At 33.8% G+C, this 17,434-nt stretch overlaps 1 protein-coding gene across 2 annotated transcripts; it reads left to right on the top strand.

Moving 5' to 3' along the window:
* Positions 1-8,257: 8,257 nt before the first annotated feature.
* On the top strand, positions 8,258-15,059 carry LOC107806668 (potassium channel SKOR-like). 2 transcript variants are annotated; one of them, XM_075256049.1, is made up of 3 exons: positions 8,258-8,799; positions 9,844-9,929; positions 13,407-15,059. In XM_075256049.1, exons 1-3 carry the CDS (start codon positions 8,732-8,734, stop codon positions 14,876-14,878), a joined length of 1,626 nt encoding a protein of 541 aa, XP_075112150.1. In that variant the 5' UTR covers positions 8,258-8,731; the 3' UTR covers positions 14,879-15,059. The 2 variants fall into 2 exon arrangements, with proteins under 2 accessions (XP_075112150.1, XP_075112151.1); XM_075256050.1 differs by having other exon boundaries at positions 9,844-9,925; positions 13,520-15,059.
* The last annotated feature ends 2,375 nt before the right edge of the window (positions 15,060-17,434 follow it).

Genomic DNA, 17,434 nt, shown 5'->3' on the forward strand with positions numbered 1-17,434 from the left:
GGTCGGTCCGGGTGAGACGGGTCGGGTTTATTGGTGGGTTATGGGGAATTGATCTTGGCCGTTGATCAATCTGAGATCAACGGCCCAGATCACACTGGACCAAAACGTCGTCGTTTGGACGTCCTGGGCATCAGGTGGCCTGGACCGGGCAGGCCTGGGTCTTGGGCTGTTTGTTTGGGCCAATTTTGTTAAAATTGGCCCAAGTCCGGAAGGGATCCTTATATTATTTTTTTTATTATTATTTCTTTTTATTTATTTCCTTTTTCTTATTTATTTTAAAACAAAACTAAAAAAAATCAAATTAAAATTAAATACACACTCAATACAATTATTTGCACACGCACTAAAATATTTCAAAACAAGTAAAATTAAACAAAACAAAATCACGGACAAAGGTGCCTGTTTTATGCTTTTCTATTTAAACCATGTTACGGTTCAGATTATGCATGACACGTCACACATTTTTTTTTTTGAATTTTGTTTTAATAAAGTAAATAAATAGAAATGGGCCGAAGTCACAAATAAATCAACAAGGTGCCGCACAGAAATCCAAAAATTGTACAGCATGACCAATTTTATTCTTTTGGAGCGACTGTCGCGCAAAACAAAAATCACGTGCTCACATTAGTGACAAATTAATGTTAGATATAATTTTATAAAAAAGTAAGGATGATTCATTTCTTACGTCAAATTAACATGAACCTTGACACATTTTAAGAAGAAATTAGGTTGTATTCAAAGAAAAAAATATAACAACAACAACAATAACCACCATCCTGTATAATCCCACAAGTAAGATTTGGGGAGGGTATGATGTACGCAACCTTATCCCTACCCTAGAAAGGCAGAGAATCTGTTTCCGATAGACTCTCGACTAAAGAAGGTGAAGAAAGCCCTAATAGCAAGTAAAAAAAAAAATATAATATCTTAAAAATTTAAAACGTAAATACAAAAGGGTTAAGAAAAGACTCATAAGTTTTTGTTTGATTATAAGGAGCAATGTTCTCACAAATTCCCATAACAAAAGTAGTTAATTAGAATTTCTTTTTTAATAAATTATTTTACTCTTTATTTACAATTCGATTACTTGTCAAAAACATATATATATTTCTTTATTTAGCTTCAATTTTAGGAATTGAACAAAATCTAATTATTTTTTGAAAACATATTTTTCTCATTTATTTATGTATGAATTTTTGGAATGCATGTTTTTATTTTTCTTTTATTTACGTTAGTAATTTAGGAGCGTGTTATTTTTCTTTTACCTTGTTTGGATTTTTTTTACTCGGAGTAGGTATATTTCATATTATACAAAATTATAATTACACTCAGTATATGTTTTTTTATTTAAATTAAAAATTGCTAAATACTTTGAGGATAATTCATTCCCTTCTTGAAAAGATAAATTTTTATTTATGTTTAGGATATTTTTATTTTTGCCATCTTTTGGTAAGCAGAAAGGAAGAGAAGTTTTAAAGGATCTTTTTTTCTTTTATTGCTTGATAAGCAACCAAATTAAAGTTTCTCACAACAAAAATAGATATTTTCCTTCTTAAGCAAATTTGAGAATTAAAGTTGGAATACAAATGCCTAACTATTAGTTTAGTCTAAGATACAATTTTCTTCGTTAAAAGATGTAGAAAAAGTCAAAGTTGGATAATTATAGTAAACCTCAAATGTTCTAAATATATTAGGACATCTTAAATCAAATAATTCAAATAAGAAAATATTTAACAACTTAAATTTTAGTTGATTTCAAATCAAATGACTAATTTATTTAACGTGAACTCTACTTTAAAAGGGTAAAAAAGGCGGATGACAGTTCGCTAAGGGCCTTCATGCTTTTAATAAGGACAATTGTTTACCTGAACCAATGAAAATTGTCAAAACTTTGGGTAGATTCAACGACGCCAATTGTCAAGGGCTATTCTTTAAGAACACAATTTTAAAATTGTGATATGTATACTATAGTCAATTAGAAGAGGTAATAAATTTAATTTTGTGAGAAAATATGAGCAACTTCAGTTGGCATAACAATTAGTAATTAAAATTATATATCAACCATAGAATGTGACATAATAATTAGTAAGTAAAATTTCAATTAGACGAGGTAATAAATTTGATTTTGTGAGATAATATGAGCAACTTCAGCTAGCAAAACAATTAGTAATTAAAATTATATATCGACCATAGAGTGTGGCATAATAATTAGTAATTAAAATTATATATCAACTATAGAGTGATAAAAAATTTAAATTAATAAAATATTAAGTTGATATAAGTTAGAATAAATAACCAAATTTATGTGATGAATACAACAATCCAAACAACCTGTACAACATTTATAAGTGACTTTAAACCAATGATCATACATGAGACATAAACCAATGTCATATATGAGACATATAGTTGAATTATTACATAACTTCAAGAATATAGTACAAGATAGAAATTTACCGAAGTGACAAGCAAATACACAATGGGGACGTCAGTTTATGACAAAGAATGTAGAATAATATTTTCTATTATAGTTGTAAAATTCTAGAAACCTAAATTGATTCTAAAACAAAGAGTAAAAACGGAAAGGATAATCGTAATACGATATTGATTCCAATCTGAAGAACGAAAGGAGAAGCCTAATTCGGTCAGTAAGCTTTGAAGAATTTGAGTCCTAAACTAAGACCAAATAAACAATGGAATTTGAATCCCAAATTGATCCAAAGGGACGTGTCCTAAACTAAGACCAAATAGATAATGGGATTTGAATTAGCCGATAATTAGTTTTTTTTTTTTATTTATTTTGAAAGAAACGAAAGGATAAGCCTAATTCGATCAGTAAACATTGAAGAATTTGAGTCCTAAACTAAGATGGATTTGAATCCCAAATTGATCAAAAGGGGCGTGTCCTAAACTAAGACCAAATAGATAATGGAATTTGAATTAGCCGATAATTAGTTTTTTTATTTATTTTGAAGAAAATAGTTATTACATTTACAATTATATCCAACATATAATACACTTACGAAGGGTAAAAAAGGTGAACGACATTTCGATAGGGCCTTCGTGCTTTTAATATATACTGATCTTAGGATACGCGCGTTGCGCGTGTACCCATATTCATGTATGTGAAAAATTATATAACTATTATAAAATATATACTTGAGTTATAAAATAAAAAAATGAAAGAAAAAAGTGTAAGTTTCTGAAAGTGAAAAATGTTGATCCTTCAGTTAAACGGATAAAAATCTCGTGTATCTATCTAGCACAATATTTGCTTTGTCATGAAATGAGAAACTCAAATTTATTGATTATCTTAGTTGCTTAATTTGGTATAAAAAATTATTGTACTTTTTAATTTTGTCTGAAGACAATTAAGAGAATGTTGAGCCTATATTTTCTAATGATTTTTCTATATAAAAAAAGTTGTTTAATTTGGCTTACTACATTTTTGGAAAGAATTATAGTTATGTTACCGCTAATTCATTAAATGAATGATTTATATAAGCTAAAACCTTAGATTTTAAAATCCTACTCTCTCTCTCATGAATTTATGTGTCATACTTTCTTTTCTAATATGTCCCAAAAATAAAATTCATACTTCTTTATTTAAAAATAATTTAATGTTAGACTTTTTAATTTACTCTTAAAAAGATGATTTATGCCTGCATAAATATTTGTGGCTTGTTTAGATAATAAATTTTAAAAAAATTCGTCTTTTTTAAACTTCGTGCTCAGTTAAATACTGCCAATAATTTAGGTTAAAAAGAGTAAATATTAGTGTTTCCTACATAGCTAAAATAAAAAAAAGATTTAATAAGCAAAAGTTTAGTTGATATCAAAGTAATTAAATGATAATTTTGTCTAAGGTAAAATATATGTTTAGAGGATAAAAAAATCGATCAATATTTTGTATTGAATTTTCATTCAAAATTAATTTCACACAATTTTAATCGACTTTTTTACTCTTTAAAAATAAATTTTATACTGGATAAAATTCTATCAATATTCTAAAGAGTAACATATAAGGTATTATAATTATATTAATTAATTCTAAAATTTTAAATATTAAGACATCCTACATTATTAAATAAGGAAATCTGTAGGAAGATTTACTTAAAACTAACTTAAAATTTCTTATAAATTACAGTATAATTTATTGCTGTTAATTTCAATTTATAAATTAGAGTATCATATATATGCTTTACTTATCCAATATTGTAATTGAGCTTTTGATTTGATATAACTATATATTACAACATGTAAAAAAACTTAAAGTATATTGTAATATTTATTATTACAATAAATTATTATTATTTTCAAATGTAGGCATGTTGTTTGATACTTACTTAAAGATACTTTTTTACTAATGTGTCTCTATATGTTTCGTTTAGATTGTATATATAGTCAACTTCAATATTTAAAGACTTAAAATAGATCTATTATGATAAGTAAATATATAATGTACATGTAAGGAGAAGCTATTAATTTACACGAGTAAAATAAGAAAAAGATTTATGTAATCTAAATGTTAGGAATTTATTCAAAGTTCAAATAAGGAAAATTTACAACAACAACAACCCAGTATAATCCCACTTAGTGGGATCTGGGGAGGGTAGTGTGTACGCAGATCTTACCCCTACCCTAGGGTAGAGAGACTGTTTCCAAATAGACCCCCGACATCCTTCCCTCCAAGAACTTCCCACCTTGCTCTTAGGGAGACTCGAACTCACAACCTCTCGGTTGGAAGTGGGGGTTGCTTACCATCAGAGCAACCCCTGCTTACCATCAGAGCAACCCCTCTTGTCTAAAATAAGGAAAATTTAATAATAAAAATTTTAGTTGATTTTGAAGTCCTAAATAATAGGAAATTAACTTAAATTACAGTATTGTCCAATATAAAATCTATTCTTGAAGGGTAAAAAAGGCGAACGATATTTCGCTAAGAGCCTTCGTGCTTTTAATATAGTATAGATATAGATTCATAATTTTGAATTGAAAAAAGTACAAAGACCCTCTTCAAAAGCTTATTGTATCATTGCTACCAAAACTTTTTTTAATATATTGTGCTAATGACCTTTTAGACTATAAAGATTTTTTTTTTGGCAAATAAAATTTTTTATAAGAAAAGGTTAAATAAAAATATAAATATTTTCTTCTCTCTTTGGGCTGTACTAACCAGTTTTGGTAATAAAATTAATTACTTACAGGGAAAAAAATCTATTTTTTTTTATAAATTATTGCAAACATCAGATCACAATTTATTATTTCGTGAACAAACTGAAAATTATATTAGCAAACACTATACCCAAGTCTCACATTGCTCAAAAAAGATAATCTTATATTTACACAAATTTTTAAAAGGGGAGGCAAAATTTAAACGGTAACCTAAAAAGATGACATTTGAGTAAATCCAACCTTTCTTTCGGGTGAAATACACGATTAGCCTTCAAAGTGAATAGTCTTGAATTTTTATTTCCACTTATCCCATGGGCAGAACTTCAAGTTTAACAAGTGTTGCCCCTCGCTTACTCCATGGGCAACACTTTTAATTTTTGACTTTAAAATTCTGTCCATGGGACACGCGGGGTTAAAAGTTAAAAATCACCCCATATTTTTTGTAATTTTTTATTGGAATTTTTACACCCTATAGAAAACCTTAGTACCCTATTTATTTTAAATAAATACCATTTTAAAATATTACATCCTATAATACCTTTTATCCTTTATTGCAAAAAATCTAAATATAGTTACATCCTACAATTAAGGCACCATATATGCTAAATATTATTTTTCTCTCTCCCTTTTTGTATTTTCTCTCACATAATTACCGCGTATCTGCAAACCCCAATACAATCTCTCTCTATTTGCATACAACCAGATTCTCTTCTCCCACAAACCCTAGTTTCTTAATTCTTCTCCCACCCAAATTCTCAATTTTCTGCTCCGCGTCACCAACGTTATCTATGTGCATATTCGATAAGAAATACAGATTGGAATTACTAACCGTATTTGTGGAGGTTTTGAGCGGAGACCCAATTCACTGCTGGAGTCAAGAAAGAACGTAACCAAAACCCCATTTGTAATTGGAGTAGCTATTGATTTATTCTTCTCACCATAGCTTCTGTTGGCTTCGTTCCACTTCTTGACTGGAATTGGCAGCAACTTTCTCGTTGAGTTCAAGCTTGAGGATTGAGTTTTTACTTGTAAGTGTAATATGAAAAGGAAAAAAAATAAGGAATTTGCCTCATGGCTGACCAGCCGGAATTAATGGCTGGCCGCCGGCCGGCGAAGCCATAGGGCTGTTTCTCTATCTAGATCGCCCAAATCGCCTATTTGTATTCAGTGTATTCGAATGTATTCTTCAGCTGTATTCACTTGTATTCAGGTTTAACCAGTTGTATTTAACTATTTTATTCAGCAGAAGTTAGTTGTATTTTGTTGCATTCAAGAGTTTATTCAGCTGTATTCAATTGTATTTTTGTTGTATTCAAGTGTTTTATTCAGATGAATTAAGGTGTATTTTGTTGTATTCAACTGTATTATTCATATGTATTTCTCTTTATTCAGCTATAATCTTTATTATGTATCTTTCAAATACAGATTAATGAGGGATCGTTTTAGTTCGTTGAGTTAAATTACGAGAATATCATGTGATTTTATTTTCTTCCGTTCTTAGCGCAGATAGGTTACTGTATTTAATGTTAATGTCGCTTGAATACAGCTAAATACATGTCAAACTTAGCTGGAATTCCAGATTTTACGCCTATATTTTTGATTGTATTAATGAATACAACAGCTTAAATACATGAAATACATTGTATAAAAATATAAAAGGTATTTATAACATATAATATAGCAAAGGGTATCTATAAATGGCTAATTAGACCAAAAAGATGGTGTTTTATGAAAAATTCCCTTTTTTATTTCTTTTTCTCGTTTCGTTTCACGAAAAATGGCTAACCGGCTAATTTAGCCCGTGTTTTGGACTGAGAGATGATTGGGTATCCGCTTCCTCTTGAAATGAGAGTGTTGTATCCGTTAAAATTAAGGAATATTTTTACCATACATGTAAAATGATCAACTTAATTACCTTATTAATTATGTCCTCATTTAATTACTTGACATAACTATATTTACCAATTACACTCAAAGTAATATATTAAGCTCCAATCTTTTTTTTTCTCTCCCTTTCTCTTTCTTACCAAGCACAACCGTATATTACTAGTGATAAATTTTTAGTACTCAAAATCATACTTGAGCGCAAAAAAGTTCCGATCCTAAGCCTTTAAATTTGAAGCAAGACCAAAACGATTGGCTACACATGCACATGATATGTATAATCGAACTTTTATAGTAGATTCAAAGAAATTCTTATTTAGTTAAGCAATTACAATTTTTTCATTTTTTATAAATGGCTCTAAAACTATAATAAAGATGTAAACTCCACTAAAACTTTATTTGCAGTCATTAAAAGCTTTGAAGCTTTAAATTCGAAAATTGGGTTATGTGAAATTGTTATTTGCATGTACTTTGGATTGGGTGGTGTTGTTGCGAACGATTAGAAATATCATTTGGAGTTTATATCTCGTTTTTTAAGGAGTTAGATGAAAATTAAAGTTAGTTTTGGTTGAAATTTCATATTAAAACTCGAAGAGGAAAAGGAATAATGTTATTTTTTAAGATCCAAATGTATAAATAAATTGTATGTATTTTATCGGGTATATGCCATTTGTATGTCCAAAATGTATCACTAGACATACTGTCACGTATACACGACATATATAAATACATATGAATGATATGCAAAATATTGGCTCGCTTCTAATTCTCCTACAAATACTAATATTTGGATGATTTTTAGTTATTTGTGCATTTTTATTTACATTCCTTTATTAAAAATACCAAAAATATTTTTTTACCTTTTATTTGTGTATTTTAGTTTGCATCTTTAAATTATATATCCCAAAAAGATTTTCTTTCTACTTATATATTTTCCTTAGGACTAAATAAGATAGTTAGGGGTTAAGGGATTGAGCAGTGTATTTTAATTGAAATTGAGCCAAAATTAGAAGCCCAAAGATCCCAGATCCGGTCCAAATGGGGCTGCCATAGGAGGGTCGAAACGATGTAGTTTTATATCGAAACAACGTCCTTTTGGTTAAGTATTCAAGATTAAACCTCAGCCTTCTATTATCCATGATCCAATGGCCTGCAATCAATTTTATCTGTCATATAAAAGGCCCAATAATCAAATTTTTGGCTTCATTTCACTCTCCCACCCCTTCTCCTCTCTTCTTCTTCCTCCACCGCAGCTGCCCGTCCCCCACGGCGGTGCCGCCGTCCTCCGGTGGCCAAACATCCTCCAACCAACGCCAATCTCTTCTTCTCCTCTTCCTCTTCATGAATCCACGAACCAAATCCCTTGAATCCCTCCCAAACTCTACAAATAAACCAAAATCCGAAACCTAGCTCACTTTATTTTGAAAATTCGTCGAGTTTTAGACCTCTCCTTCATAAAATACTTACATAGGCGTGTAGAGCTCCACATGATCTATCATCCTATGCTGGTTTTTACCCCAAAACTCCAACAGAAACCCGACGCCGTCGTCCACCGTCGCCACTACCGGCTACCACCACCAAGCTGCCACGCCTTCCTCCAGTTTTCCTCCCCGACTCTTAAGCGTTCTTTTCTTTGTGATACGATGATGGCGCTAAGGCTGTGATTTCAAGGATGGCCGAACCATCATCTATCATCAAGAAAAGGGTGCTCAAAGATGGGAATCGTCGCCTCGAGCAGTGGTAAATACCAAATCTCATCCTTTTGTTTTAGTTTTTTTTCTTACTCTCGGCCAGTATACCATGCTTTGGTTTTCAATTCATCTTTTGTAATTTTGTCATTCAATTATTAGTCTTTACTGATTATTAGTGCTCGAATGTGATCGTTCTATGTGTTAGTATAGTTATATATGGAATTCTTGTTGTTCGAACTAGCCGGTTGAGTGGTTCGTTATTGTCTATTAGTCCCGATTTTTGGTCCTTCGACCTAGCCGGTCGACTATTTTGTGTGAATTTGTTAAGTTTGAATTTTCAGTTTTCCGACCTAGCCGGTTGATAGTTAAGTGTTTTATGCTAGTTTCATGAAAAAATCAAAAAGATTAGTTGAATCGTTTATTTAGTTAGTCGTTTGTTAAGTTGTTATTAGTCATGTTTGATAATTTATTAATGCTCGTTTAGTTTCTGTTCCGCACGATAGTTTGTAATCTCAATCGCTTCATGTTAGTTTGCACAAATCAAATTGATTTGAATCTAGTTTGTTTGAATACTTAGTTCGGTTACCTTTTAAGTCTTGTTTTTGCTGTATCAATCCATAGTTTGGTTAGTTTGAAGGTTTGAGTGTTAAATTCAGCTATTTGTTGATAAAGATAGAGAGTACTTGAGTGTAGGACCTTTATCTGTTTGCTTTTCAATGTTGCGAACTGTTTTGGAGTACAATACTCCAAAATTCTATCCACAGTTGGTAAAGCAAACTGATCATCGGACAGATTTCTGGTTTTGGACAGATTTTTGGTCAAAAATCTATCATTTAGGACAGATTTTTGGCTAAAATAAAATCTGTCCCAAAAGTCCTCTCCTATAAAGGGAGGTCTTTCCATATCATCTGGGAGTAGTCTGGACATCCTGGACACTCAAAAGAAGAACAAAAAATAATAGAGAGTTTGAGAGCCTTTTTGAGTATCTAGGAGAAAGGAATATCTTAAAAATACAAAGGTCTGTGACGCGAGTCTCTTGTTTCTTCTTTCCTTGAAAGTCTGTTTGAGTTTTTCTGTTGAAATTTTTGCATAGGCTCGGTTTCATTTGCTGGATACTGCTGCTGCTGCTTAAAGTGTGTTGCCGTTGGTTTGCTCGTGAGTTTATTCTGCTCCTAGTAGGTATTCCTTTCACCTTTTAGTGTAGCTATGGTTGTTACAAGAAATAAAATATAATCTTGGGATGTTTATGATCATTTAGTGCTTTATGAGTATGAGTTCATGCTTACAAAAGGAATATGAATAGCTTATTCCATGTATCAATATTTAAAGCTGTAATATCTTAGCTTTCAATGACCATGCTGCTAGTTTATCTTGAATCCTTTTAATTGTGTGTTTGTGTATAATTGTGATCTTGTTTGGATATCTTTATGTTGTTGGTATAAATAGTGATTTAAAATCTGGAATTCATGGCAATACATCAAGAATTAAAACAAGTAGTGAAGTCTTGTAGCATGATTTTTTTTCTGTTTAGTTTATTAAAGTAGAAGCTATGTTGGTGGATTAATTTTGTCTTAATATGGTTTGTGATTCGCTAATGTTATACTTTTCTAGTTAAGTTCATTTTCTGACAAGTGATATTATTCAAAAGATATCTTTGTAGAATCCATTGAATTAATGTCAACAATAATGTGAACAATGGAAAAGTTCTAGTAATATTTTATTGACTGTTTGGCCTCACGTACATTAGTGCAGTGTTTGAATATTTATGTTAAGTTAATAAGTATAATTGATAGTTTTGGGGCTGAGAAATAAGATTGGAATTGAATAAATGGGCCCAATTAAATATTTTCTGCTAGGCCCATTTAGTGTTAAGCATGCCAGCAGGCCCGTTTTTAAGTAGTTTCAGCTGGCCCATTTTTCTTTCTTCTAAAAAATAAAATAAAATAATGATAATGATAAAAGGCAGCTGGCCACTCTTTGTAGATATTTTCCGTTGGGCCCATTTCATGATAAATCAACAAAGGAGCCCAATACCATTAAAGTTTTAGGAGTTAGCCTTATTTATCCATAACCAAGAGATAGCCCAAGTTTTTAATTGTTGATTTCTTAAACCAACACCAACCACAACCCGATTCTGCTCCATAATTAAAATAATTTAATAATTTAGTCGCTTTCTTCATTAATTGATTTAAACGCTAGGCAATTCGTAGGCGCGCTTTAACTCACGGAATCGCTTGCGTAGCGTGATGTTTAACATTCAATCAATTAATTCAATAATCTCATACCATACCCACTAAATTTAGTTAATTTTTAACTTAGTTAATCCTTTGCTAAAACTCGCGGATTCGCTTGCATAGCGCAATAGTTGACTTTCAATAATTAATTTTCTCTAATGTAGTAAATTCTCAAAAGTACCACAAATAAATTGATTGTCATGATTTCGGATTCGCTTGCGAGGCGCAATTACGACAAGTTAATTAATTTTGTTTTCGATCACGCATTCGCTTGCATAACGTGGTTATGACAGTGTAATACTATTCAAATTACTTTTTTTATTCTAGTAATTAAAAAATAAAAGCGGATAGATAAAACATGAAAAATCATGTAAATCACAGTTTGTCCATAATTAATTAAAGCCAAGTTTAAGCCAATAAAGCGACCGTGCTAAAACCACGGGACTTGGGGAGTGCCTTACACCTTCTCCCGGTCAATAAAATTCCTTACCCGAACTTTATTTTTGCGGACCAATAAAATAGAGTCAAACCTTCCTTTGACTAGGGATTCAAATAAATGGTGACTTGGAACACCGAAAAATTAACTCCAAAATAAAATAATCCCTACTCAAATTTGTCACTTTAATTGGAAAAACTCTTTAACCCACAAATACATATACATATCTTTTGAGGGGTAAAAAGGGGTGTGACAACTCTGACGACTACGCTGGGGACTCAAGAATTCGAGCTTGTACATTGACTTTATTTGGCTTCATTAAGTTTTTGTATATAACTGTGATCTATTTGGGCCTAATATGCTACTTGCCTGTTCTTTACTGCTTTGATATTGTTGAACTGTATTATAAATTGTCTTCTTGTGCATCCCTCTGAGTCTTCTGAATACAACCTCGGGAATCGCGGATACACACCCCATTCTTTTCTTGAGATAAAGCCGGTGGGCTTGGGCTCACGGTGAAGGATTATTAGTCACCCATATTTAAGAGTGGGGAGGGTACAGTAGTTAAGCCGGAGAAGTATTGCTCCTGGTACGCTACCCCTTCCTAACTCGAGTTGTCCTCTCGTTTTATGGCTAGTCTAGATACACCTCATCCCCTAGGATTTTTTAAAAAACCTAGAAGAACAAGCCACATGTCTGGTTATCCCTAGTAGGATCGTTTCGTTACATCATGCGCATTTGACTTAGCGAAGCTCGACACAGGGGTCGTCCGTATAAGACAGGTATCCTTTTTGTGACCATCATGTTCACTTATGTGCTACTTGTTGCATCATTTGGAAGCTTGCTTGCATTTGTTGACCGGCTTTAGAAAATTAGTTGAGCGAAATAAAAAAAAATCATTCCCCTAGTTTTATACAGATAATTCAAATTTACTAAATAAAAAAATAAAATAAGGCATAGGACCAAGGTAACACAAACTGGGCTAAACCTTACCTTACTATTCCTATTGAGGCTTTAAATAGCCTCACCTACTAACATGCATGTAAAAAATAAGAACTGGAAAGTACCAAATATTCAATGATCATCACAAAGTTTATAACATACTCTGTGATGATATTACAAATGAGAATGCTAATATAATGGTAGAATAAAATGATGAAGGAATTAAAATGTTGTCCCTTCTTGTCCGAACTTGTAATTTCTTCAATTTGTAACTCTTTTTAATCACAATCCCAATTCTTCAAAATGTATTCAAAATTCATGATTTCTTTTTTGAACTATTGGACTTTGTAGATGTAGTTGGGGCGGCCTTCTTTTGTTTGACAACTCTCATTGGAGGTCGCCTAACATTTAAAAAATCACTAACCTTTTCGTCCCAACTATTTTTCCTTGTATGAGTCTTCTTACCTTTGCCGCTATGCATTGGTGATAGATCCCCTTTTCTTGCTTCCTCTGCTCTACACTGTTGTAACATTGCTTCTTCCTCTCCGTCTTCATACAAGTCTCTCCCCAGGTGCACTTGTTGTGGAACATTTTGGTCGATAACAATTGTCTCCAATGCAGGTTGACCTTGTGTATTAGTCACCATTGTCTTGCTTTGATGATGTTCTATTTTTTGCAATTTGTTCCTGCTCTTACTCAACATTCCAGTGCTAGAAACAGTAGGATTTACAGAATTAGAACTCACCATTGCATCCAAGAGTTTTCTTTCCTCCTCTGAAATATCTGGGATGGTTGTACCAATTTGGTTCTTTCCTTATTTTTTTGTTGTGACTTCTCGATCACCTAGATGAGTAGCAACTGATATCCATTGTCACCATGGCAACTGTTGGTTATGGGTAATTCATGCAGTCAATACCAAGGAAATGATATTTGTAATGATTTATGTCTCTTTTGACATGATTCTTGGTGCCTACCTACTTGGTAACATGGCAGCATTAATTGTAAAAGGATCCAAAACTGAAAAGTTCAAGGATAAAATGGCAGATCTTATAAAGTATATGAACAGAAACAGGCTGGGGAAGTGCATAAGCAAAGAGATCAAAGATTATGTCAGATTACAGTGTGAGAGCCGATATAATGAGTCTTCTGTTCTTCAGGATATTCCTGCTTCAATTCGAGCTAAGATTTCGCAAAAGTTGTATGAGCCCTACATCAGAGGAGTCCCACTTTTCAGAGGTTGCTCGCATGAATTTATCAAACAGATTGCAATCAAAGTACATGAAGAATTTTTCCTTCCAGGGGAAGTGATTATGGAACAGGGTAGCATGGCAGATCAACTGTATTTTGTCTGTCATGGTAAAGTGGAAGAAGTTAGAAAACCAGAAGAAAATGAAACTGAAGAATCTCTCCTGGATCTTCACACTTACAACTCTGTTGGTGAAATTTCTGTTCTTTGTAACATCCCAGTCCCTTATACCGTTCAAGTTTATGAGTTATCTAGACTGCTACGAATTGATAAACAAGCTCTGGTGGAGATTCTGGGGATATACTTCTCTGGCGGGCGTGTAATCATCAATAATCTACTTGAGGGAAGAGAGTCAAGCCTTCAAAGCAAGATATTGGATTCAGACATAACACTGAATATTGCGAAACATGAATCTGAGCTCACGATGAGGTTGAACTGTGCAGCTCACGATGGAGATTTGTATCGTCTAAGTCGTATAATTGGTGCAGGAGCAGACCCCAGCCGAACTGATTATGATGGAAGATCACCCCTGCATCTAGCTGCATCCAAGGGACATGGAGATATTACCGTTTTCCTTATCCAAAGAGGAGTGGAGATTAATGCTAGAGATAAGTTTGGCTCCACTGCATTGCTTGAAGCGGTTAAGAATGGCCATGATCAAGTGGCTTCTTTGCTTATGGAAGCAGGGGCACTACTAGGTATAGATAATGATGGGACTTGCCTTTGTGAGGCAGTCGCGAAAAGAGATCTAGATTATTTGAGAAGACTGTTGGACAGCGGCATCAATCCTAATTCCAAAAATTATGACTTTCGAACACCACTTCACCTAGCTGCATCAGAAGGGCTGTTTCCAATTTCAGTGTTACTGTTAAAAGCTGGGGCTAGTGTCTTTGCAGTGGACAGGTGGGGAAGAACTCCACTTGATGAAGCTCGAGTAGGTGGAAACAAGAATCTTATTAAGCTACTGGAAGATGCACATGGTAGTCAACTGTCAGAATTTTCTACGAGCTTTGGAAAACAAGATGAAGGGCAGCGGGTTAGATGCAGAGTGTTCACTTCAGACCCCAGGAGTCTCAAAAACGAGAGAAGAAGAGTAGTTCTATGGGTACCACAAAGCATTGATGAGCTCATTAACACAGCTAAGGCGCAGTTGAGAGTTTCATCAGCAAATTGTGTAGTCTCAGAAGATGGAGCCAAGATCCTGGACACAGACATGATATCTGATGGTCAAAAACTGTTTTTAGTTAGGGAAATCACACTAAGTCTCTAAGATATTACGCAACAGTCAACATATATGTTGTAATTTCCTGGTGAGCTCTTAGAAGAAGAGAAGAAACTAACATAGTAATAATATGTAATAACTGAATAGATTATGCAATATTGAAACGTAATGCTGGAGCTTTCCGGTATCGCCAAGACTATAAGCTTCATGCTTGTGGTTAGTTAAGCAACAGTCAACATCTCATGTATATATTTGCTGATTAATGGTGGTTAAACTCGAACTTGGGATAAAAAAAAAAAAAACTACATAGGTCCGATTCTCACAATTCCAGTGGGGTACGTAGACAACTTTCATCGGGTTTGGTCCCCATTTTTTGGCAAGAGTTTTCGAAATCGGTGTGTCCATAATATTTTTCAATTTTTTTTTAAAAATAATAATAATAAAATAGTTTGCTGTTTTTTGTCTTTTTCATTTTTTTGTCTTTGCGTCCGATCATATTTTTTACAATCTCAAAACCTTCTTCGGAACCGCCGAATGGCTGTTTTCATAAATTTAGCTAATATTTTACCATTTTCCCCAATGTTGAACCTTTTTTGCCGAAATAGCCTTAAAACCTTTCTCGGAAGCGCCGAAGGGCTATTTCCGTACAAAATGATTACTTTGCTTCTTTTTAACATCTTTTACCATTTCGTCTTTATTTTTGTCCATTTTTACCGGGACAGCCTTTCAACCTCCCTCGGAAGTGTCAAAGGGCTATTTTCGTAAAAATAGTCATTTTGTTTTTGTCATGCCGTCCTTTGTTATCGGCCATTTTTGCCAAGTCAACCTTACATTTTTTTTGAAATGGGTGTTTTCATAAAACATAAGCTTTATTTATTTTTAACTCACTTATCCATGTGTTCAATTGTTTTTACCGGGACTGCCTTAGTACTTTTTTTGGAGGTACTGAAGAGCCATTTTCATAAAAATAACCATCTTGTCCTCTTCGTCACTTTTATCGTTTTGTCCTTTGTCCGGCCATTTTTGTTTCCTCGGCGAGATACCTGAGTAATCCTTCTAGAGTCTAGCCCTCCTCCCATAAGAAGTTTGTCCGTTGTCTTATCCAAAAGTCTGCTTGGTGTCATTTCTTTGAGTTTAGATTAGGACTTGACCTCATAAATTTATTTATATAGGTACAATATGGCCGAGAGATGAAGAGCACTCACCGTTTAAGATTGTCAATAAAGTGCCCAGTTTATTAAAGCGATGGTGGAACAACATGGATGGGTTTGAGCAAGGAAAGATCAAAGATTATTTGAAAAACTTGGTAAACATTATGGAGATTGAGCCCAAACGAGAACTCATCGAGGCTTTGGTTTATTTTTGGGACCCGAAGAATAATGTGTTTCGTCTCAATGGGTTTGAAATAACTCTTACCTTGGAGGAATTCGCTGAATATATAGATCTGGGGCATAAGAGTCGAACAAAGAGACTTTTGGCCCCTAGAGATGTCACTGCTACCAAGTTCCTTGATCAGATGTGGATCAGCCACACTGAGATAGCACATGTGGCGCAAGGGCAAGTCTGCCTAGATTTCTTGTATGACAGGTACTTGCATGAAGGGGGGTTCTCAGAATATAGGAAGAAACTGATTAACAAACAGAACCAACGCACATTGCGAGGCCATGGATGGAAAGCATTCATTGTAGCTTTCTTGGGGTGCATGGTCTTCCCGAGAGAGGATTGGAAGATCAACATTCGGTTATCTGGGATAGTCACTGCCATGATGAAAATAAATGATTCCTTTATTCTTTCTATGGTGTTAGCAGATATCTTTCATGCATTGACCAGGTGCTGGGAAGGGAAAGGTTTCTTTGAAGGTTGCAACCTCCTGCTCCAGATGTGGTTCATGGACCATCTTTTCTGTCGTCCTTATCAGGTAGACCACCGTACTTGTTGGGGTAATCAAGTTCGCCAGTATAATGCTAGATTGAAGAGTGAGCTGGAGATTCGTAGTTTTCTAGAAAGTGTCAAAGATGGGAAGGAGTATACTCCTTAACAGATGATCAGATTACATGGAACTATCCTTGGTTCACCGCAAAATATGTCATCTATAAGTCATCTTGCCATCCGTTTCTGATCTTGATGGGGCTTCGAGGTTATCAGCCATATGCTCCCATGAGAGTTCTACGTCAGTTGGGTCACAAACAAATAGTGCTCCCAGTAGAGACTATGGAAAACTTTATCTGGGAAGCAGCATCAGAGGATCCCATTCGTGAAGCGTATGCTCAATGTGTTTGGAATGGCACTAAGATACTCGAGCGTGGCGTCATGGTGGCAGATCGAGAACGGGGTGAGCTAAATCCTTCTTATCTTGAGTGGTTCTATAATCAAGATGCTCTTGCAGATAGACCAGGGACATTCGTGAAGAGCACCGCAGAGTGGGAGGTTGAGATTCGAAACAAAGTTGGGCTGGCTATGGAAGAGATGAAAAGGGGTTATGAATCTGACTTTGAAGCACTGCAAGAAGAGCTCGACATCGTTAAAGTAGACAGGGATCTGCTGTATGATGCTCTTGAGAAAAATAAAGCTCAGTGGGTACGAGAGAAGCAAGCACTCAAAGCC

This window comes from Nicotiana tabacum, chromosome 1 (assembly GCF_000715075.1).
Source record: "Nicotiana tabacum cultivar K326 chromosome 1, ASM71507v2, whole genome shotgun sequence".
Lineage (NCBI taxonomy): Eukaryota > Viridiplantae > Streptophyta > Magnoliopsida > Solanales > Solanaceae > Nicotiana > Nicotiana tabacum.

Excerpts from the sequence above, each read along its gene's own strand:
- LOC107806668 (XM_075256049.1), top strand. The coding sequence starts at position 8,732 with ATGGCCGAACCATCATCTATCATCAAGAAAAGGGTGCTCAAAGATGGG. Across the intron at positions 8,800-9,843 it reads AATCGTCGCCTCGAGCAGTG|GCTCGGTTTCATTTGCTGGA; the intron begins GTAAATACCAAA and ends ATTTTTGCATAG. Across the intron at positions 9,930-13,406 it reads GTTTATTCTGCTCCTAGTAG|ATCTTATAAAGTATATGAAC; the intron begins GTATTCCTTTCA and ends ATAAAATGGCAG.